At 38.4% G+C, this 17,948-nt stretch overlaps 1 protein-coding gene across 3 annotated transcripts in view; it reads left to right on the top strand.

The window, feature by feature from the left end:
• Nucleotides 1–17,948, top strand: part of PPP3CA (protein phosphatase 3 catalytic subunit alpha) — a 148,934-nt gene that overhangs the window by 122,038 nt on the left and 8,948 nt on the right. For 2 of the 3 annotated variants that reach the window (XM_072118508.1, XM_072118498.1), the window contains exons 10-12: nt 309–377; nt 7,045–7,129; nt 13,352–13,449. In XM_072118508.1, the coding sequence (XP_071974609.1) occupies nt 309–377; nt 7,045–7,129; nt 13,352–13,449 (252 nt within the window). Of the gene's footprint in view, nt 1–308; nt 378–4,878; nt 4,995–7,044; nt 7,130–13,351; nt 13,450–17,948 lie in introns of those variants that run through there. The other variant, XM_072118516.1, reaches the window with a different exon arrangement.

Here is a 17,948-nt window from a genome sequence, read left to right as displayed (position 1 = left end):
AATAGTCTCCCAAAAGACAAACTGCTACATTTTGCAACATTTCAGTGAAAACATAATGAAAAAGGAGGTGAGAGAGTACCCACATTATATCCTAGCAGACATCTCCACTGCTTAGATTAATTAATAGATCTGTCTTCACACAGATAGTGAAAAATCTTTCAAAAATATTTGTAGAAATAAAACGGGTGTAAGAAGAGAAAGTATGTATAACATATCTATGGCTGGGTTTACATAACATTTTTTGCATCATACTGACATATGCGAAAACGTATAAATTGAAAATAAAACCTTGTCTATTTTTTCCACAGTGACAGAGATGCTTGTAAATGTACTCAGCATTTGCTCTGATGATGAACTCTGTTCAGATGAAGATGATGGTAAGTTCAACCAGTTTCTGCTATCTGTAATACTTTCTGTAGTTAAAGGACATCTACCACTAGGATGAAGGACTGTAATTCAAGCACACTTACTTGCTGGTGTGTGCCACCTCTGGTAGCATCTGCTCTTTTTTTAGCTTCTTAAGCACTGTTTTTTACAAAAAAAGGAGCTTTTAAAAACTATGCAAATGAGCCTGAGGGGCTCCAGGCTCCATTAACAGCCCATCAGGATAATTTGCATAATTTTTAAAAGCCCCTCAGACTCAATTGCATTATTTTAAAGCATTTTTTTTAAAAACAAGAGCATAAGAAGCTTAAAGGAAACCTACCATTTGATTTGATGCATTATGAAGCAAACATACCTTGAGAATGCTGTAGCTACACTGATGCAGAATCATATCTTGGTTAATCCCTGAGCTGAGTGGTTTTGCTGAAAATACTATTATACCATTCAGGACCTTGGGAAAGCTGGGACAGACTGGCTTATACATTACATGGGAGCTTGGAATTAAAATGGCTGCAAAGTAAAGAATGACTAAGCATGACTAGTCAAGCACTAATCAACCTGAGCTGGATCACTCATACACAGCAGCTGGGGGATGGTGCAGCAATTGAAGATTCTGTCTGGCAGGAAGAGAAGTGTAGGAGATGATGATGCAAGCAGTGAGAAACTCTCATGCTATGAGAAGCGGCAAAGCAAGCGCTGGAGCAGATATAGAAGCCACAGAGCTTCGTTATCATAATGTTATATCTATTTTATCAGCAAAACCACTCAGCTCAGGGATTAACCAAGATATGATCCTGCATCAGTGTAGCTACAGCATTCTCAGGGTATGTTTGCTTCATAATGCATCAAATCAAATGGTAGGTTTCCTTTAAAGGAGTGCAGATCCTGCCAGAGGGGGCACAAACCAATATGTGAGTGTGCTTGGTTTACAATCCTGGTGTTAGATGTCCTTTAAACTGTATCTGCTGTGGCTGTCGGCCTATAAGGACCAGGTTTAAGGTGGGTCTGAAGCTTATATGTATTAATGACTGTTCAATAGAAGAGGTTATTAATAGTAAATCAGTGGGGGACTAACACTTGGGACCATACTGATTAGCTTAATCCTGGTAGCCAGTGGTGCTAGAATAACGAGAGTAGGTCAACAAAATCATGGACCTAGAAAACCACCTTATCTTAATCCATATGCCATGTTTGTCAACAAGAAAGTGAAGTAGGTTTTTTGATTTGGATTTCCCTTGCATAACAATGAAGACGTTGATGTGGCACAGCGCTAAACCACAATAAGTGATTTCCTTTTTCTATAAATATTTCTCATATGAAAAAAAAAAAGTGGTTTTATTACATCAGAACTTGCTAACCAACTACAGGCAGTCCCCGGGTTACATACTAGTTGGGTTCTGTAAGTTTGTTATTAGATTGAATTTGTATGTAAGTCGGAACTGTATGTTTTATAATTGTAACTCCAGCCAAATATTTATAGGTCTCTGTTACAGTTGGATTTTAAAAATGTTGGATTGTCATAAGACAATAAAGCTTAATTACAGACACCATTAATAACTGTTATACTTGTTTATTTTAGTCTGGGACTAAAGTACAGTAAATTACCAAATATCCAACGTCCGTTTGTAACTAGGGGTCGTCTGTAAGTCGGGGACCGCCTGTATTTGTAAAACCTACTACTTTCAATTCTTATATTTCAAGGTGTATCACAGGTAGAATGTAACTCCAAGCCACTTTACTCTTATGTTCAATAAGACAGATCCAAGTTAACTTACAACCAACCAGCTAACTCCTGCATTTGATCCTCCATTATTTTCTTCCGTCACTAAAGTGGAAGTCTAACGGATCTGTCAAAATGTCAATTCCATTTCCGTTCCGACGTTTTAACACATCTGTAAAACTTAAAAGGAACCTGTCACCACATTTGCACATATACAGCTAGTGACAAGTTCCTATAGAGCTCTATTAACTGACTGACATCATTATTTTAGCTAAAAATAGTTTCATTTACATCTGCAGAAATCACCTTTTATCTTATATTACCTGACATCAGAGGGGGCGTGTCCTGCTCGGCCGGCCCCTCCGGTCACAGTTCATGTCATGTGACCAGGGTAACAAAGAAAATTGTCCTAAAGGGACATATAAACCCATTTGTCACTTAAAATATAACTTTTATTAATATATTCTAAAAGATGGATATACTCCGTCCAGAATGTGTTTAAAAGTTTACAGAGTGCAGGTGCTAGAGTTTACACTTTGATTGGGTGAGCAAGGTTTGTCAGGCGGCATTTGACAACTGTGACTAGCAGAAGATGGGACTGATAGTGTAGGCAGTCCTCGGGTGAAGAGGTATCAAGGCTATGACCTCGGTAGGGATCAGTATCCCTTTCTTGGGTCTGTTTCACATTGGGTTGTTTGTACCCACTTTTGTATTTTATTTCCCTCAGAGTGGCAGTGCCCCACGTTATATTCGTGGCAGTGGATAGCTAGATACCCAGGGTGCCAGAGCAATACAATACTACATATCAGAAATATAACTTTTTAGCCGCAGTAGGGATAACCTAGACTAGTCTATAGAGGTCACTGGCAAGAACCGCAAAATACCGTGGGGCCCCCGTACGAATATAACGTGGGGCACTGCCACTCTGAGGGAAATAAAATACAAAAGTGGGTACAAACAACCCAATGTGAAACAGACCCAAGAAAGGGATACTGATCCCTACCGAGGTCATAGCCTTGATACCTCTTCACCCGAGGACTGCCTACACTATCAGTCCCATCTTCTGCTAGTCACAGTTGTCAAATGCCGCCTGACAAACCTTGCTCACCCAATCAAAGTGTAAACTCTAGCACCTGCACTCTGTAAACTTTTAAACACATTCTGGATGGAGTATATCCATCTTTTAGAATATATTAATAAAAGTTATATTTTAAGTGACAAATGGGTTTATATGTCCCTTTAGGACAATTTTCTTTGTTATGTTGAACTCAAACCCAGTCGCAATGTGGTCCAAGTGAAAAAAACTCCTTTGGCGACTATACATGTGACCAGGGTGGCATCATATCAGGAATTTTAGCCTCTTTATAATAAAAAACTGTGCCCCGTGTATATATCTGACCTCCATGGAGGCTGCTGTAATTCCATGTGATCACACACATGGTGTACAGTTTTCTATTCTTAGAAAGCTAAAGGACCTGCGATGATTTCACGCATCAGATGTCCTTAATGTAACACAAGGCACAGTGTAAAAAATTGACACAATATGAGTCAGAAGAGCTTATTTGCATATCAGAAAATTGTCTGTAAGGTACAGCGCCCGACTGGCAGCTAATTTTAGTTGATAAAGGGAGGACTTTTTCAGCAGACATTGTTAGTCGGGTGGCAAAATCTGGTGACAGGTCCTCTAAGTTACTATTGTTTAAATGAAGGGATACAGTATGGTAACAGAGATTCAAATTCAGGTGTGAACTCGGCCTTAGGAGGATTAGCTTTCTTTCACTTCCCCCGAGTAAACGATTGGTCAGCAACAAATATTTCTCTGATTACTTACAAAAGAGTTACATTTTAAGATCTGTTCACACCAGCCCATTTTCATGGACCACATAAGTTTTGTCAGACCGTGACCTATCAATATGATGCAAGAAGCGCTTTGCCTACTAGATTGTAATCCATTATATGAGGCTGTATAGTGGGAAAGCAGGAACTTCTTGCATCATATCTTGATATTAAGCAAGGAATCCCATCCCCGGCAGGACTTTTGGGGGTCTGTGATCATGGCAAGTGTGCAATGGACATAGTCGCAGTGCAGAACTATGATAACCTATTTGAAGGGTTGGAATAAATGCCCCTCATACTAACCAAAACGACACTTGAATAAAGAGAACACCCCATTCCTCTTCCTCCTGTCAGTGTATCAGTGCTACACCTTTTAGGCATCACCGTGGTATGAAAGCTATAAAACCTATATAGTAGGCAAATATTGTACATGTAAGAGATGTACGCGTTTCCCACATTTTAAGATTGTAATGCAGAGTTTTACCAAATATGTTTGTTCAGAGTGGATTGATTTACAACACTGAGTGTTAAGCATTTGAGCAGCTTGGGTGGATTGCATGGCCACAACATTACCGTTGTCTGCACTATAATATAGAAGTCTTAAGCCCACAAGGTGGAATTGTTCTTCGTGTTATGACACTTGTGCTTTGCTGGCTGATGTGCGTCAGATAATGACCCTTACAACTACTGAATGGTTTTAGATTAAACCTCTTATTTTCTAGATTTTCACAGCTTCTTCAGTTGTCATTGCTTTCATCATTACCCTCTCACATCTTGTCACTCCTCGGACCTTCATTCTTATTTTTTTCTTTCTAATGTTTTTTTGCTTTATTTTACAGACACTTTTCACTTTAGTATTTGTTTCACACTCTCCCTTTTCTTTTCCATCCTTCACACTTTATTTGCTTATGTGTTTGCCTCTGGATTTTCATAAGAAGAACATCTTATATATGCACAGAAAAAAGGTATTATGTGGTTGCAGAGTGGCCAATGTGTGGGCATAGGCTTCATACTGCTGCATTGTTACTGTGTAACCTAGGCATGCCAAGATATCAGATCAGGTCCTGCGCCCTATATAGTCACACCTGCTTTAGCTGTGTGTATTTCAGAGACCTAAGGGTGCGGTCACACAGTGTGTTCTTGGTACGTTCTTGGTGCCATTTTACATGTTTTCCATGCATTTAACTGATTTGAATCCGTTTTTATCCAATTCTGGAAGTGTAAGCAGCTATGAAATTGTTAATACAGCTGCTTACACTTCCAGAAATGAAGAAAAACAGGTTCAAACCAGACAAGCGCATGGTAAAAATGCAAAAACGCATGCATATTAAAAAGCATGCATTTTCAGTGCATTTTAAAACACACCAAGAACAGTCCAAGAATGCACCGTGTGGCTGCTCCCTAAGCATCTCGTATGGTCAGTTTATTTTCCAGTTATATACCACTAACATTGCTGTGTATTTGTGTGTTTTGCTACTAATGTTTACAATGCTGTACAAGCAGATAGCGTTTTATTGTCTACAAGTTGCCTTAATTTTAATGCACTTGAATTCTGTCTTTAGGTTTTTTTGTAGTGTTTTTTATTTCCTTTTTAAATTCACAGGTTCACTTTGAAATTTTAATTAGGTTTTAGGGTTCGGCATCCTCTTTTGTAGTTGTGCTTTATCTTTATGACTATATATTATGTTAATTTCTAATGGTGTTTAGCCCTATAAAAGGTGTAGTGTGATTCTCTATAACGGTCTACAAATGTGGCTGTCCGAACTATGAGGAGCGGTTTATTTTGGGATTCCCATTATCCATACTTTGATAAATCTTGATTTTATTATTCCATATTCTTCCACCAACATGTAGGGAAACTCACTACGTGCTTATATATATATATATATATATATATATATATATATATATATATATATATATATATATAGAGGAAGCGGAGCAGGACTGAGTAAGCAGGAAATGCTGTATGTTATGTTTGGTGCGGTGACGCGAAGTATGATCTAAATTCACCTAGTCTCTTAGAGCACAACTATTCTAGTTGAATATGGCAACCAATCAGAGCTCAGCTTTTATTTCCCCACAGCTGTTTATAAAATTAAAGCTGAGTTCTGATTGGTTTCCATAAGCAACTAGAACAGTTTTACCTCAGAAACTTGATGATAAATCTCCCCCCAGAGATCACGACTATAGACTGTATGTATACACTGCCACAATAAACATCTACATCTTCTTTTCAAACTGGGTAGGATCCCTAGACTGTAGCACATACCATAGATGGAAGGGCTGACCACCAACTACCGTAACGAACTTGGAGCTATGAGGAAAATAGATAAAAAGTTGGAAATGGAAATTAAACCCATCCATGACTATAATTATTTGGAGGATACTAGCTATGGAGGGATGTTTACTTACAAGAATATGATATATATTTTTTTCAAATGTAACCTCCCACCCCATCCTTTGATATATGCACAAAAACTGTGGTTCGTGGTGCACAGTTTGTCCCTTAAGGAGCTACTCACGGTATAAGACCGGTCCACATAGTCTCAGAAAAAGTCCAAAGAAATAGAGAAAGAATATTTCACTATAACCGGAGCTCCCAGAAAAATACTGGAAGTTCCGGTTATAGTGAAATATTATTTCTCTATTTCTTTGATATATGCACCCTGATATGTACTCGAGTCCACTTTCATCTAGCAACAATATCTTATTTGTAGTTGTTTGGAAAATGCTTCTCTCTTGGCATATACACAGTCCTTTCTGACCGATGATTATTTTCCCCTTGCATATAGGATAGAGTGATTTTGGTGCAGCCAAGTCACAGCTGAGTTGTGCCCATCAAGTTTGGATGCATTGCAAATAAATCAACAGTAAATTCTTGCCCCTTAATGGCTGCACAGTTATGGCTTAATGGCTTAAAACCACACATTCATTAACTAGGAACAACTAACAATCATTTTGCCCGGTGTTTCTGCCCAGATAAAGGCTAAATCTCGGCTGTGGCATGACAAATGAAATCCATTTTCTTAGCAGAAATATGTAAGTAGAATGTGCAAATGAATCTGTATGATTGACATTTGTTTTAATTGTATTAATTACAGGAGCAACAGCTGCAGCTCGTAAGGAAGTAATTAGAAACAAGATTCGCGCTATTGGGAAAATGGCAAGAGTGTTCAGTGTACTGAGGTGGGAAATCATGTCTTTGTGCTTCCTTGCCTTTTTTTCTTTAATATTTTTATCAGCGTATGCAGAGAAACCTTTCAACATATATGCGATTTTATTATGTCTAAATCCTACAATAAAAAGAGGATGGCTGATGGGAGAGACAATAATATATTTTATATGCATTTTACCATGAGTTTCACTGGTTTGAACCTGTGTGTATGTATATATATTATATACACCAGTCAAACGCATGGTAACAGTGCAAAAACGCATGGGTTTTCAGTGCGTTTAAAGACATACCAAGATCGTTATATGGTATTGTTTCTCCTCTATTTTTGTCAAATACTATATTTGATGCCTCCTAATTATATTTTTGGCTAATGATACATACTAGCAATCCTACAAAGAAAACATAAGCCTTAATACACAGATTACTATAAAAGTATAAACATTTATTTATGTAATCAAATTTATACATCAAATCAATTACAATTTACAATCAAATAGTGCATGTTTCTAAGCAATTCCATGCAAAAGGTGCAATCAATATAATGTGCAAACGTAAAGGATAATTAAATCAGAAATATTCCATCGAACTCACAAGTTACTTACAAAATAAAGGAACAACTCTGGGATAACTACACTCAGATGCATCTTTCGGGTTTTCACCCCAAAAAGCGCATTGGACATCCACTAATTGAGTGGTGCCTGATACTATACTGAAACCAAAGCATAAAATATATGCCCCTAATTGAAACTGTACTCCTGGTCCAAGTTCTCCAGGATGTCTTCCTGTATAACGGCACTAAATTGTAATTTGTTTGATCTATGAATTTTGGATGACATAAAGAAAGTTTTATGCTTTGAAGTAGTCTGTGTATTAAGACTTATCTTTTCTTTGTAGGGTATACCTTAATACTGTATATTTTAAAGCATAACTAAACTGTTTACAAAATGTTGTAAATCATCACTGTAAATTGGAAATCGGCTTTCTGTCCTGTATTTACTGACAGCTGTTAAAATATCTAATGACTTAACTCTTTACAGACAGTAACTGGATAGTCTAATCTTACAGAGTTTAACCATCTAGTGACATGCGCAAGCTATTAAAAGAGCTAATATTTAGCCTCATTTCCTATCTGCTGTGTATGGACTTCATATAAGCTACTCGCCACAGGAGGAAGAAGCAGTAAAAAGTACAGAGAAGTTGCTTTATTCAATAAAGTATATTACTGGGCTGTGAAGTCAGTAAGCTAAACTTCTGGAAAGCGGATATTCCTTCCTAGTGCCCTTTTTTCTCTGATTTGTAGGGGAGTAGCTTCACTACTGAGCATGTACATAAATGGAGGCACACTTTCAAACCAAAAGCCTGACAGGCCACAATTCTAGTCTGCCAATTCCCTTAATAATCTTGGTCGCTCTCCTCTGCACCCATTCCAGTTTAACTATTCCCTTTTTATAAACTGATGTTAAAACTGTACACAATATTCCATTTACAGTCTGACCAGTGACTTGTATAAGGGGAAAACTATGGGGGAGATTTATCAGAAGTGTCTGAGGGCCAAACTGTTCTACTTGCTCATTGCAAACAGTCAGAGCTCATATTCACTTTTCTGCAGCTGTTTGGTTTCCATGGGCAACTAGCTCAGTTTTACCTCGGACACTTCTGATAAATCTCCCCCTTTGTCCTTAACATGAGAACCAATCTCTCTCTTGATACATCCCATAATTTTATTTGCTTTAGCAGCAGACACCTGATGCTCATCACTAAAATTAAGTTTAACATCCACCAATACCCCCGAAGTCTTTTTCTCCTTCAGTTTTATCAAGAAATTTTAACTTTTAACACATAATTATAATTTTCATTCTCATTTACCTTAGATTTATGTACATTAAAGAGGACCTGTCACCCAATTTATCGGCACTAGGAGCTGCTTACTAAAGTAAGCAGCTCCTAGTGCTTGATCAAAAGCCGCAGTGTTACAGTCATAGCGTTACCGTAAACCTCCGGTAACGCTATCAAACATTGCGGTGGGGTACAGTGTAATCATCGGACAGCTTGCAAAGCTGTCCGATGTATTCATGAGGGGGCGGTCCGAGGCGCTGCTTTTTTCCCTGGACCGCCCCGCTAGCTCCATAGGCCGGCAGTGACTGCCGCGCGCTAGGCGGCAGTCACCGCCCCTAGCTACGCCCCAACCCCGCCCCCTATGAATGCAAAGCTGTCCGATGATTACACTGTACCCCGCCGCAGTGTTTGATAGCGTTACCGGAGGTTTCCGGTAACACTGCGGCGTTTGATCAAGCACTAGGAGCTGCTTACTTTAGTGTCAAATTGGGTGACAGGTCCTCTTTAAACCTCATTAGCCATTTGTCTTAATAATCACGACCTTCTATTTTTGTTATCACTAAGCCATTTGCTAACCCAAATACAAAGATTTTATGTCTTTCACAAGACCTTTTTAAAATATTTTTTTAAAACATCCTGTGATAAAATGCAAAAATATACAGCAAGAGAGTGGGCACATGCTAGTTTTTCTTGTTCATTGGTGCATCAAACGCGTCAACTTTATCTTGAATAACTGATTAACTCTCTGAAAGACATACTTCAAGAGAGGGTCTTTGGCTCTGTCGAGGGTAGTTACCAAGGCTTTTCTTAGAGTTCCCTCCACTTTTTAGACAAAGGGTCATAAAAACCATGACCAATGTGTCAGTTAAGGAGTTATGTTCCATCCCAGCCCAAGGCCATATACGTACCTGTGATTAGGGCAGTGAGGCAAGCGCAGGTCTTAATTTGGTCTAGCTGCCGTCGAAACTGCAATGGGAGCATGGTAAATGGGTCATGTCTGGGCTCAACTGAATCCAGAGATTCGTCTGGATCCGATGAGATCAGAACCATGATCCTATGACCTCCCATTGAGAAGCTAGAACTATTCCAAGATCCTGGATCTGATCCAAGCTGGTCCCGGTGACAGATAACCCTAACTGTCCCCTTAATTATAGAATCCCCTACCACCAACATCTGTCTAAACCTTTCAGCACTCCTATTCAGAACCTTTCTACAACTGTTAGTTCCCAGGCAACAAGTTGTGCTTGTATATTTCTTCAGGTCACTCAGCTCAAAACAAGCCTCCATGGCACTTTTCCCTCTGCCCGTTTTCCTGACTGTTATTTAGCTACCAGCCTGTGAGCCCTCAGCTTGTCCACCTCTGCCCACCTCATCTTCACTGACCCCAGTCAGTGCAAACTGTGTCTGATCTTGATCCTGCTCCAGGAGCAAAATGCCCCTCACTGTTGCCAATTGACTAGTTAGATCCCACATGCACACACGCCAGTATGACTAAGGATTGACTTCCGAAACGCGTCATGGCTTTTTTCTTTCCCATGTGCACATGGTTTTTTAACCTTATGAATTAAAAGTTAGTTTTTATGCTTCCATTTTTTTGATTTTTTCATATATTTTTTCTTGACTTCCCACATTTTTGGATCCTCGCTGGAGCTTACCTTCGTTTGTTCTTCCAGTTAGATCCAGAACCTGGGCTTTATAATACTCAACTTGCTTGCATCTAGTGCAAACATATTCTCCATTAAACTGCTGTTCAAGGAATGTGTGTGTGTATGTATGTATATATATATATATATATTATATATTTTACAAGCAACACACTTGCTAGCTATGTCCATGGAGTATATACTCAAATGGGATGAACACAGGTAGTACAAAACATTTATTAGCTATTAATGCAACATGAATACAATAATAGTACTGCACCCAAAAGGACTAAGCCGGCTCAGGCCTGAAGCCAACAAGTGAGTCTGATGCGAATAACTAGCACCTACGTGGCTGCTGGAATGATTGATATATATATATATATATATATATATATATATATATATATATATATATCCGTTATTTAAAAAAATAAATACTTTCAATTATTGAACTTAACGCCATGCAAACCCCAAGTCTCAAATATAGCCCTCACTAACAATTCACAGTTGAACAGTTTGTATCACAGTGTTCCTTTTCATAGGTTTAATGCTTTTGGACAAACCCTCTTAAAAGGGCCACAAAAAGCAGGAGAGGGCAATGTAATTTTTTCTTGCTATTTTATGAACTAACATGGATAACTACATCATTGCTGTGAAGCAGGTGTCGGTCTTATGTGCCCCATGAAAGTCCAATCTGTTGCCCAGTGCCATCGGGGTTTGAGACTTTGCACCATGTAGATTGTTTTTGCAGCATTCTGTGCAGATTCCCTGAGCACAGTAGATATCTTGTAAGCAATAACCTGTGCATTTACTTTGAGGTCATGGTGAGATTATCTGTCACTTTCCTTCCAAGCCTCCCTTGCTGTGCTTTCAAGTAATTATTTTAGGTCCTTGGTCTCGCTTGGCATTATGTTCCAATTTATTCCGGGAGCAGAGCCAAGATCAGGGGTCCAATCGTCACAGGTGTAAACACAGCTTTCAACTGCTGCTTCTCGATGCTGTGTATCTACACTTCTAAATACATATTATATAGATGGGCTGCTGGTGAAACAACAGTTTTATGGTAATAATTTCCCACACAGCATTGGCTTGTTCCTGCACACTGAAGACCAAATGTTTAATTTGTGGGATTTGTAATTGACTTTAAAATTGTTCCATTGTGGACTTTGTGACCTCTAGAACACACTGATCTTTTGGAAAATTATGAAACCTGACAGGGAAATTAAGTTTGCCATGAAAAACAAATAAGGTTATTTGAGGTCATATCGACCTTATGCAGTTATTTATTAGATCGTCGGTAGCCTGGACTTACATTGGTTGAAGAAGATAAATTGAAAATCTACCTTGGTCCATATATGTGCACACATAAACACTCTGAAGTTAAGATATTGGGGCAGATTTACTTACCCGGTCCTGTCGTGATCCAGCGACGCATTCTATGTGGAGGATTCGGGTCTACCGGCGATTTACTAAGGTAGTGCGCCCGATGTCCACAAGGTGTCGCTGCTGCGCTGAAGTCCGTCGGAGTTCACTGGAGTTCAGCAAACTATCCTGGGTGCAGGTAAGTGCGTGTCACTTTTTTTTTTTTTTTTTTATTTAATACGGCGGGTTTTCCGAATCCAGCGGGTTTTCTTACGGCCATGCCCGACCCCCGATTTCTGTCATGTGCATGCCGATGCACCACAATCCGATCGCGTGCGCCAAAAACCCAGGGCAATTCAGGGAAAATTGGCGCAAAACGGTAATATTCGGGTAACCCGACGGAAAAAACGTGCTTTGGGCCTTTAGTAAATGACCCCCATTGACTCAGTAGTTGCATTGAAATCCATGAAAAATGTGATGGCCATAAATTGACCCTAAGTCAATGTCAGGGGATGAGTTTTGGGAACATTCTTCCAGTAGATTATAGGATATATAAAAAAAAGATTGCTACGATCTATTAAATATCTCTAAGTGTGTCCTGCTTATATGTAAACCTTTTTTTAACTCCCCAAGAGTAAGTTTAAAAATAAAGAAACTTTGCCAACATTCCTGATTTAGAATACACTGCTAAGTTATGTATGCAGTTATTCTGTGATCAGGTTAAGGAAGCTCATTGCTTGTCCTATGTTTTTATACACTTTTTATTATCTAATCATAAAAAAGTTATGACTGTACATGCAATACCCAGCATCATGCCAATGTGCAGTTACTTGTAATTGTGCTGTACTGTCCCTTTGGTCACTACGTAGGATCGCAGGCCTAGAGCACATGAAGCATTGTTGATGAATATCCATTAGTGTCGAAATGTTGAATCCCGTGCGTATTCCGAATCTGTCGGGTTGTCCGACGGCCCGCCCCCGATTTGTGATGCGTGCAAGCCGGCGCCGATGAGCCAAAATCTGATCGCGTGCACCAAAATCCCCTGTTAAATGCTGCGCAAAACGTAAATCGATGGGAAACCTGAGGAAAATGCGCTCCGCGGACCCTTAGTAAATTAACCCCATTATGTCATATATGTGACTCCTATACTCGATGTATGGTTGTGACTTATGTAGGCTGGATTACCACTCACATTGCTGCTGGCAGTATGATTTGACAATATTGATTTAGTTATTTTCATGTAGTTTGCATTGTAGATTTACTTTTACATATTGAGTAAGGCCAAAATCTGTAGTCAAGAAGGAGATGTTGAGAATTGCAGATTAATAGTTGGGAATAACTTTCAATATGTGTTGGTCATTTTTTTTTTTTTTTGTCTTTGTCTTTGAACAGAGAAGAGAGTGAAAGTGTCCTGACCTTGAAAGGCTTGACACCCACTGGAATGCTGCCTAGTGGAGTTCTTTCTGGAGGCAAACCATCAATCCAAAGCGGTAAGAGAATTTTAATGTGTTCCCTAGTGAGGGCAGCCCTCATATTTTTTATCTAGAAAAAAATCCATTAGACCTTTTCTATAGATTACAGACATCACTAAAACATGGATCTTGCTTGGCACGCCTCATTTCTAACTAGCAGTAGTATTGGGGAAAAAAAAAAAAGTCACACTAATCCCATGTTTAGTATATATTTATATCACAAGCTGCATGGATATCCTACAAGATCAACAGTAACTCATCTGCCTTATAGAAAAGACAGTTCGATGTCTACAGCACGTTTTTGGGCAAATATGCAAATATATTTTCCTGGATGGAAAAAGTAAAACCACTCCTCTTTTGCTACCTTGTGAGGCAGCTCCCTTAACACCGAGTATGATTTTAAGGAAGCCTAATAAGAAGGTAGTCCTAATTGGCAAAGTCTTCGTAAAGAAAGCTCCTACTTTCCAACTACAGTACATTTTTGTCATTTAGTCTCACTTTGTCACTTCTTTTATCTGACAATTCTGGCATTCATCTAAACGTTCAGATCTAAATTTTTGTACTCGGTCTTCTTTTTACTTACATGTTAGTAAGTGTTGGAGATAAACATGGATGCCTTGCCGTAAAGGCTGATGCGTCTTTGGTAATATATAGGTACCAATTCAACGCTCAGTTGAAGATCTTGCAATTCTGTGAATAAATATTTTCTTGGAACATGCCTTATATTAAAAACTATAGCTCAATCTGTTACTGAGCCTATGTCCACAAAAACGGTCCATGTTTTATCCGAGTGTCATAGATTTTTTGCTGATCTTCAAAATAATAAATAACAGGTGCACTGCAAATTATGTCACTAGCTTGCCCCAAACTCTTGAAGGAACGCGTGATTGTTTTACCTATACACTGATACAAAAATAAGCATGACAACCATGTGTGTCATCTGTATTTCTCCCATTCTCATAGACTTCTATAGGAGACACAAACATGGTGGGCATAGGACAGCCTCCATATGGATCTATAAAAAGAAAAAAAAAACATTTGTGTGCGTGGGTCCATTGATTTTTTTATTTATTTTTTTTTGTCAGTGTGCTATAAGTTAAAAAAAAATATCAGATCACATATGGAGAAAAACAACATTCATGAGCATGTGGTCTTAGCAGGAAATTTATAAGAGGTGGCAACCAATCAAAGCTCAGGTTTCATTTTCCCCCCCGGAATTTAGCTCTATCGCACTACATCTCCCTCTGAGTACAGTATTCACTACATCATACAAAAATTGGTTTAGCTAGTTAGTTCCTTTTTCCCTGCTCTGTATATATTTCCCAGTGCTGTCTGGTGGGAATTTTTTATCTTAAGAATGCATCAGGAGCTGAGCCTGCATCCTTAAAGGGACCATTGAGACTGGGCATTCACATTTAATGCATTTCATCTGCCATATACATACATTTCGTCAATTTAAGAAATGTATCTGTGTGAAGATAATTTCACATAAATGTAGTCGGATCATCCCTTAGAGATGGACAACTGTCCTTGGATACGACCACCAGTGCTGGAGTGATTGCACAAAGAAACAAATAGTTTTTGCATATGAAATCGCCGGCAGTTACTGCATGTCCCACAACCATCCTGTAGTAATAAACACTGAATCCAGGTGGTTGGGTACCTCAATAGCACGTAGGTGGTGGCTTCTGCTCCATTGTGGGGTTGGTCAATTCCAAGGGACAAAATAGCTACATTTATTGGAGATTATCTTCACACAGGTAAATTTATTTAATAACATCCAATTGAAAAATGTATATATGGCAGGAGGATTAAATAAAATGTGATTGCCTAGATGGTAATACCCCTTTACACAGGGGCGTAACTAGGAGAGCTTGGGCCCCATAGCAGATTTTTGCATGGGGCCCCCCCTTCACCTTAAAAAATATATATACATATTGGTACAGACACGTTTATACAATCTAACACACTTACGCACTCATGTACACACATTTATATTATATACACACAGGTATACACACAAGTTCTAAAATCATTCACTCACTTTTATATACACATTTCTGCACTTAGATATAAATTTATACATTAATACATACAAGTTATACAAACATACACCTACAGGCATACACATACAGCATATATACACATACAGTATATACAGCATATATACACATACAGTATATACAGCATATATACACATACAGTATATACAGCATATATACACATACAGTATATACAGCATATATACACATACAGTATATACAGCATATATACACATACAGTATATACAGCATATATACACATACAGTATATACAGCATATATACACATACAGTATAAACAGCATATATACACATACAGCATATATACACATACAGTATATACAGCATATATACAGCATCCACGCATACACATACAGCATATATACACATACAGTATATACAGCATATATACACATACAGTATATACGGCATATATACACATACAGTATATACAGCATCCACGCATACACATACAGCATATATACACATACAGTATATACAGCATATATACACATACAGTATATACAGCATATATACACATACAGTATATACAGCATCCACGCATACACATACAGCATATATACACATACAGTATATACAGCATATATACACATACAGTATATACAGCATATATACACATACAGTATATACAGCATATATACACATACAGTATATACAGCATATATACACATACAGTATATACAGCATATATACACACAGTATATACAGCATCTACGCATACACATACAGTATATATCCACATACAGTATACACAGCATATATACACATACAGTATACACAGCATATATACACATACATCATATATACACATACAGTATATGCAGCATATATCCACATACAGCATATATACACATACAGTATATACAGCATATATACACATACAGTATATACAGCATCCACATACAGCATATATCCACATACAGTATATATCCACATACAGTATATACAGCATATATCCACATACAGTATATACAGCATCTACGCATACACATACAGTATATACAGCATATATCCACATACAGTATATATCCACATACAGTATATACAGCATATATCCACATACAGTATATACAGCATCTACGCATACACATACAGTATATACAGCATATATACACATACAGCATATATACACATACAGTATATACAGCATATATCCACATACAGTATATACAGCATATATCCACATACAGTATATACAGCATCTACGCATACACATACAGTATATACAGCATATATACACATACAGCATATATACACATACAGTATATACAGCATATATCCACATACAGTATATACAGCATATATCCACATACAGTATATACAGTATATATACACATACAGTATATACAGCATCTACGCATATACATACAGCATATGTACACATACAGTATATACAGCATCCACGCATACACATACAGCATATGTACACATACAGTATATACAGCATCCACGCATACACATACAGCATATGTACACATATATACATAGGCACCATATACACTCATACAGAATGTACATAAATACTCATACAGAATGTGCATACATATATACACACACACAGCATATGCATACATATATATATATATATATATATATATATATATATATATATATATATATATATATATATATATATATATATATACCCACACAAATATACCCCCACACATATACATATACACATATAAATGCACAGATATACACACATATAAATGCACAGATATACACACATATACATATACACATATAAATGCACAAATATACACACATATACACATATAAATGCACAAATATACACACATATACATATACACATATAAATGCACAAATATACACACATATACATATACACATATAAATGCACAAATATACACACATATACACATATAAATGCACAAATATACACACATATACATATACACATATAAATGCACAGATATACACACATATACATATACACATATAAATGCACAGATAAAATTGCCAACCTATTTATGGGTGGAGCGTCTCCCCTCCTGTTCGGCCAGTAGTGATGTCCTGCCGGGGTGAGAAGGGGGGGGGGCACATTGCTGTAAATTGGGCGGCCGGTGGCTGATGGAGTCATGGAGGCGGGCGTGAGGCCGTGCCGGCAGGCACATAGTCTGAAGTGCTGGCGCGCGGGAGGACATACCGGATGGCAGGCATGTGGAGGGGGCGGGGCCGCGGGGGGTAGAGATGCTGGTGGGCGGTCAGGGGATCGTGGAGGCTGGTGCGCGGTTGGGTAGGAGGACATGGAGGCGGGCAGGGGATTGTGGAGGCGGCCGGGTGGTTGGGTAGGAGAACGTGGATGCGGGTGGACGGGCGGGAGAATATGCCGGCAGGGGCACGTGCTGGCTATGATATGTTGCTGACTGTCAGGGGGTGCGGGAGAGTGGGCGGCTCTATGTTTGCCACAGCAGGCATTACTGCTGTGCTG

This window comes from Engystomops pustulosus, chromosome 1 (assembly GCF_040894005.1).
Source record: "Engystomops pustulosus chromosome 1, aEngPut4.maternal, whole genome shotgun sequence".
Lineage (NCBI taxonomy): Eukaryota > Metazoa > Chordata > Amphibia > Anura > Leptodactylidae > Engystomops > Engystomops pustulosus.
The sequence above is the reverse complement of the archived record's forward strand: the minus strand, read 5'-3'. Positions and strand labels throughout refer to the sequence as shown.